At 40.0% G+C, this 7423-nt stretch overlaps 1 protein-coding gene across 1 annotated transcript in view; it reads right to left on the reverse strand.

Annotated features, from left to right (window-relative positions):
* The window catches only part of USH2A (usherin), a 756200-nt gene that overhangs the window by 472935 nt on the left and 275842 nt on the right, over positions 1-7423 (reverse strand). The window contains exons 22-23 of the mRNA XM_019516454.1: positions 2716-2842; positions 2437-2538 (exon numbers count right to left, since the gene is read on the reverse strand). Of these exons, the coding sequence (XP_019371999.1) occupies positions 2437-2538; positions 2716-2842 (229 nt within the window). The remainder of the gene's footprint in view (positions 1-2436; positions 2539-2715; positions 2843-7423) is intronic.

Below are 7423 nucleotides of genomic sequence, written 5' to 3' on the forward strand. Positions count from 1 at the left end.
GTGCTTACAAGAGACTCCTCATGAAATCAGGTCTGTTAAAAGGTTTTACCTTTAAAAATACCAAAGAAGAAAGGGATGCAGTTACTGAAGGGGTAAAAAAATCATCTCACAGAAGCCAGTGATGGTGAACCTAGCCTAATATCCCACAATCTGGGTTTCATGAGTGGAAGAAGCAAAAATGCTACCCTTTATACATGAAACGGGGTAGCCGTCACAAGTACATTCTCATTTGGTGTCTCAGAGATCCAGAAATACATGGTTGCTGGGCTATAACAAACCATGCCAGAATTTAAGGGACTGTATACAATCCTTTTCCCTGTTGAAGTCTACTCAGTAACAAAACCAGTTTTTACAGATGTTCCTCTCCTAAAAACTCCTTTTAAGTTTTTATTCTGAATATCTTGTTTCTTAATCTGCACAAGATATTAAGGCAGTCACCTTGGATGACTGAAGCAAGGCTAGGGAAATATGCTTTTTTGTTTTCAGCGAACTGAAACAAAACCCCAGAAAGGAGCAGATTTTGTGTATACTAATTTCCTGGACGTGCTTGGGGGGTTTGTTTTTGTTTCTGATCCTGGTTACCACAGAAGGACACTTATGGAATAGTCACAGATTCTGCCACGCTTTCCTAGCCCATCCCCTTTCCGCTGCATTACTGATACCCAGAAGGAATAAGGCTCCACCCTTTGGAGACACAGGAACTCTTTTGTACACTCCAGTTTTCCTGCTGCTCATTAAGCATAAGAGCCACATTAGGCTCAGCTGCCAAGAAGTCCTCTGTAGCCATTGAGCAGGGAGGTGCATTGATTTTCTGTGCTATAATTAAATAAACCCTAAAAATAATTCTCAATACGATGACATGAAGAAAGCCATGGATTCTACTCCATATAGTTGGTAATTTGCTTCACGATGCCCTAAGTTCCAAGTCTTTACCTCTCATAATGCTGAAATTAAAGATCTTATAGCTATTGCAAGACTGATATATTCTGTCTCCTGCCCTGGTCAAGTGTGACTACTTGTTACACCTGAGTTTGGCCAGCCCTTTCCTTACCATGCCAACTGGATAAATCATCTTTGTAGTCTATGCTGTTATGCAGTGCTGCTGTACCCTGTTAAGTTGGTGCTGCTTTCCACTCACCATTACTTTATCTTAATTAAAGTTTTAAGTGATTCAGTTCCTGTTTATTTATATTTTAAGTCCTTAGGAATCCTTATGATGTAAAATATATAATGCACTCATGTTTTATACATATGAAGATGCCAGTGCATGAACCTGTACATGTATCTGTTACAAGCTATTAGCTATGAAAAAATGGTATAGGAAATAATATTTTTTCTTGTTGCTGGTGAATTTAGCCAAACAGCATTTTCTATCATTGAAAATGCAAATGTAATAACTTTTGTGCGAGTATATAGATCATATAAAACAAGCTGAGTGAAGTAGTAAATACACTGAAGGGTAGGACTAGGATTCAGAGCAACCTAGACAAATTGGAGGATTGGACCAAAAGAAATCCCATGAAGTTCAATCAGAAGTGCAAAGTCCTGCACTTAGGACAGAACAATCCCATGCACCGGTACAGACTGGGGACTGGCTGGCCCAGCAGAAAAGGACCTGGGGGTTACAGTGGACAAGAAAATGAATATGAGCCAACAGTGTGCCCTTGTTGCAAAGAAGGCTAAGGGCATACTGGGCTGCATTGGTAGGGGTATTTCCAGCAGGTCAAGGGAAGTGATTTTTCCCCTCTATTCAGCACTGGTGAGGTCACATCTGGAGTACCGTGTCTAGTTTTGGGCCCTCAACCACAGAAAGGACATGGACAAATTGGAGAGAGTCCAACGGGGGGCTACAAAAATGGTGAGGAGCCTGAGGCACATGACTTATGAGGAGAGGCTGAGGAAACTGAGCTTATTTAGTCTGGAGAAGAGAAGACTAAGGAGGGATTTAATGACAACCTTTAACAACTTGAAGGGTGGTTAAACAGAGAATGGAGCTAGACTGTTCTCAGTGGTGAAAGATGACAGAATAAGAAGCAATGATCTCAAGATGCAGCAAGGGAAGTTTAGGTTAGATATTAGAAAAACATTCTCACTAGAAGGGTTACCCAGAGAGGTTGTGGAATCTTCCTTCACACCCTTAAAACCCTTAGGAGAGGTTCAAAATCTTGGATTGACAAAACCTTGACTGGGATGAGATAACTGGGGATGGCCCCACTTTGAGCAAGGGATTGAACTAGATGACCTCATGAAGTCCCTTCCAACCCTAATTTCCCATGATTCAATGAGTCTATCAGTTATGTCAAGTATTATGCATTTGAGTGCTATCCTCAGGGTCCTAGCAAGCTGTTAGTACAGCCCTCAATGCTGCAAGGACTTAAATCAGCTCCACAACAGTGGATTTCAGGGATGTCACATGAATGTCACAAATTTACTCACCTGTATCCTTTCTTAGGATAATGTAATCCTGTGGAAGTCCTCCAACAAAAACCCCTGTGTTTTCCCCAATAATGGTGCTGCCACTGGTAGCTAAGGAAGAACCTAAATAAGATAGTATATCACTTACTATGCATTTTTCCAGCAAATCCTCAATTTAATTGAGGTACTGAAGTACACATTAAACAAAGGATTCAGAAAATACTATGCAAAAGGAAGCAAACAAGCAATAACCCGAATAGGAATGAAAATACTATAATGTTATGAAAATCAGTTGGTTACCTGTGTACTGCCCATCTACAATGATTTCTCCCAAATCCTGATTTCTTGTAGCAATGATGTGGTGCCAGCTGTTATCATTGTATTGTCTTCCACTATCATTAGCTGGAGTAACTGCCACTGCAGATCCCTTTCAAGAAATTATAACAGAATTGCTAGAATACTATGTAAGAAAAATGTACTCATTTAGGTATTCTTGAAAATTTAATTTCAGAAACATGGCAAATCATCCTGTAATCGATATAGATATAGATACAAGATTTGCAAAAGAATCTCTTCAGTCATGGTACAACTATGAATACGACTTAATACCAGGTACCTTCATCCATTTCCTTTTAATTCCAATTTTAAAATTAGCTTCCTTAAAGACCAAGGAAGGATCCCGTGTAGTTACTTCTAGCAGTTAATAAACCTAACCTAAATCTCAGATTTAAACACCCCTCTACAGCTCCACTAAAGTCAGTGGGGTTATAGGGACAATTAGTGATGGCTTCATTTCATCCAGATTTTTTTTAAGTTCTACTTTTATAATATTTCAAGAGGAAGTTATCAAATGATTGTGTAACAGACTGTTTGAAATGAGTTTCAAAATTTGTTTGAGGGCCCTGGTCCTATGTCACAAACCAATATTACATTTTATATTAACTGGGATCATTGTTTCCCATGTTCTAGCTATATAATATTCTCTACAAATACATTTGTTGGGCAGCCTGGAAGAGGCTTGCTCTGTCATTTTCCTTGTTGCACCTGTTCTTTCAGAATAAGAGAGGATGTCATTCTTCAGGACAGTCAGTCCCATACCTTTCAGGAAGGCCATCAATTTAAAAGGAAAAACTGAAAGGTAAAAGTTTGAGACATTATGACTATGTAAGAGGTGCATGCAAAACTACATTTTAATATAATAACTTTCTCCTAAACTGTATTAAAATAATTTGGAAACACAGAAAGCTTTGAATGAAAAGAAGATTGGGATGAATTTAGAAAGCTGACTGCCTAATGAGTAGGCAAAATATTTCTAAAACTGCGAAGTCGGAGACAATTAACTGATCCATGTCACACTAAAAATAAAAGGAATTAAAAGCCACACATACACATTAATGCTGTAGGAATAGTAACTACATTATAGGGGCATTTGCTGAAGACTGATGTCTGACTGGCATTCAAGTCATCCAGTAATCACTAGGAGACATAGTCCAGGAGCTTTAATTACTCCTGATTCGTGGGGAGCAATGCTAGTTTCTCCAGGAACAAAAATCGTCCTCAGTACAATTCACCTGCCAGGACAGAATATCCCTGTTTCCCAGGCAAAGATTTAACTGTGAAACATGATACTATGCAAGGGCAATAGCTCTTAATAGAGCAAAATAAGCTTTATAACATCTTACACTGATTGAGGACAGGTTTCAGTAGCCTAAATTTCCAACATGTCTTCATTTAAAGAAACATTTGTTTTGTCTTAATAACACTTTCAAGTCTTTTTAAAAGTAGTAACCAGTTCAGCACCATGCAGTGGTAAATAAAAAACCAGCTCTGTAAGCCTCATTCACACCTCTGTTCTTACCTACTCAGTTTTGGTGACTGTATTATACTGATGACACACTCCTTTTTTTTTCTTTAATATAATAAAACTGTTAACACAATCCTGCCAAAAATGACTACTTCAGCTTTGATGCTGCATTAGCCTAAAGGAATAAAGTTGTCTCGGTTCAAACTTCCTCAGAGGATTATTGGCCAACATACAGAACTGTAGTGTAATACATGTTTTTATAGTTTATTTTTTAATTCTGTGCTGTCATTGTGCATCTTAGTCATGAGAATACACATTATGTATCTACAGTTACAAAAAGCGAATAATTTCCCATAAGCATATATAGGATGTTATCCCACACAAATCCATGTACCTTTCTTAAAGGTACCTGCATCACAGTATGCAGGCATGGTTTGTATACCAGGATAATAACACAAATTCTTATGTACTTACACGCTGACATCCATTTTTCCACATAGTCCTTTTATTGTCTTCTGTCCTATTTCAACATTTTAATATTTTACAAACACACATTTCATTATCGTAGTTTAATAATTAAAACCAGAACTGGTGTCATGCCCAATTAATGTGCCCTGGTAGCATGCCCATTAGTTTTTCCATTAGTGAATTCAACAATACTAATGGGATTACTAGCATGGGATGCTAATTGGGCGTGACATAAGAAACTGGCTTACTTCTTAGCATACCCTTGCTAATGATGAAATTAATGAGCATTTTATTAAATGCTGTCTCATCAAAGTGTACTTAGTTAGCGTTAAAATTATTACAAACGATGCCGCATTCTAAAGATCAGGTGTCTGAATAAGGGGTTCTTCATATTATGTTTGGCAGCATTCTATAGCATTAATAGCCTTATACATCAGAAACTCCTTTGTTTGTAAGCAGTTCAGTCTGGGACAATACAACTGCATTTGCCAACCTTTGCTTAATTTTAGAGTTTGCGTTCCACTTAAGGTTTCTATGCTCCATCTTCACCAGAGTGAACTGAAGGGCTCTGTGATCATATCTAAGCATTCCTCTGTAAAACAAGCCACTTCACATTTGGGGAAAAAAAGTCAAATGTACAGACTATGGCTGGATTAGTTATGTAAACAATTGCCAAGTTTTAATTTCCAGCTGTTCCCAATAGCCAAAAAATGTCTGTGTATGCCAGTGTTGTTGAAGTCTTAAACTGATGGGCTAGATCCACAACTTGCATTTAACTCCAGAATTTATATTCTCAAAACTGCACTCAGCTACAGCTTAATCACAAAAGATCCTACATCCCTGGTTGACTACTTTTCCTCCAGTAAATTTTCAGTGCCTAAATTTCTGACACTGGGTGTGTGCAGTCACCCAAGCCTTGACAGTGCCGAAGAGGCCAGGCACTTAGCTTGGTCCTGCCATACCTGTCTAAGCTACGGGGCCCAAAGTTACAGGCAGTCTCAGAACATGTTTATCAGATTAGGCTATATACAAAGTACAGGCAGAGGAGGAAGTGACAGTGCCTCTTTTAATGAACTAATTTAGTGGCTAGTGTGTGGGAGACACAAGAACATACGTGATGTCACACTGGATCAAACCAGAGGACCAGCTAGCCCAGTGCTCTGTATCTCAGAGTGGCATAAACAGGATGCTAATGGGATGTGTATTTGTGCTAGCCTTATCCAGAGTGCTTTGTCCCCTGCCCTTTCAGCGTATAGAGGCCTAGGAAGTTGTAAATTACAGCCCTACCATCATGTTTCATACCCACAGATGAACTTACCTTACATGAAACCTCCTTTGAGTCTGATTAAATTGTCAGCCTCTACAACACCTTATGGCAGAGAGTTCTATAAGTTAATGACATGCCGTATGAAAAATAAAACTTCTTTTGATTAGTTTTAAACCTTCTTCCTAATCATTTCATTGCATGTCCTCTAGACCTAGTATTGAGAGAGGTAGTAAATAGCAAATCCCTGTTTATTTTCTCCACACTATTCATTATTTTATAGACCTTTATCATATCCCCCTCTATTCAGTTCTTTCCCATGTCCACAAAGAACATTTGTGTCTCATCCACAGGAGATAGGGTGTTCTGGGGTAAGGTTCCCTCAATCTCTCCTTTAGAAGCTGTTCTGCTTTCCACTGAGGAGAGAGAATGTTTGAACCTATAGCCAGTAGGACTGAAGATGGGATAGCTAGAGGAACTGATGGTGGAGTCCAGGTGGAAATTTGAAGACATAATAGAGAGATAAAAGGAGGCTGTACAGACCATTCCAGATTTGAAGACCCCTGCCAAACAAGAGGATTTGAAGGGCAGACTGCTTCAGAGAGTGACCTTTGGATGAATATGACCTTCATGACAGCGCAAAGAAAGGGAAACAGAGCTGAAGTGTAGGTTTGCTATTAGAGAAACAATGAGGCAAATGATTGGTAGATACAGAAAAAATGAGTGGCAACAACACCTGGGCCCCAGATGAGCAAAAGACAACAGAGAAAGTCAGTCAACCAAACAAGGACATTACGGAAGAGAGAGAGCAAAAAGAAGGTGTTGAGGTGAACGTAGTCTTTCTGGACTTTAGGAAGACCTTTGACACTGTCTCTCACCCCATTATCATTAAAAAACTGGGCAACTGTGGCATTGATGCCTACACAGTCAGATGGGTCACAAATTAGCTAAAGGGCCGCACCCAGAGAGTGGTGGTGGACAGGTCATTTTCAACTTGGAGGGATCTGGGCAGTGGAGTCCCACAGGGCTTGGTCCTCAGGCCCGCACTGTTCAACATCTTTATCAGTGACTTGGACGAGGGGGTGAAAAGCACCTTGTTCAAATTTGTGGATGACACTAAGATGTGGGGAGAGGTGGGCATGCTAGAAGGGAGGGAGAGGCTACAACTAGACCTGGACAGGTTACAGGGGTGGGTGGATGAAAATAGGATGGGATTCAGTACTGAAAAGTGCAGGGTACTGCACCTAGGGAGAAAGAACCAGAAGCACACCTACAGGCTGGGGAACTCCCTTCTTGTCAGCACAGAGGCAGAAAGGAATCTTGGAGTCATTATTGATTCCAAGATGAACATGGGCCGCCAATGTGAAGACGCAGTCAGTAAGGCTAACTGCACCTTGTCATGCATCCACAGATGCATCACGAGCAGGTCCAAGGAGGTGATCCTCCCCATCTATGTGGCACTGGTCAGGCCG

This window comes from Gavialis gangeticus, unplaced genomic scaffold, assembly GCF_001723915.1.
Source record: "Gavialis gangeticus isolate Ggan-Ray unplaced genomic scaffold, GavGan_comp1, whole genome shotgun sequence".
Classification (NCBI taxonomy): Eukaryota; Metazoa; Chordata; order Crocodylia; family Gavialidae; genus Gavialis; species Gavialis gangeticus.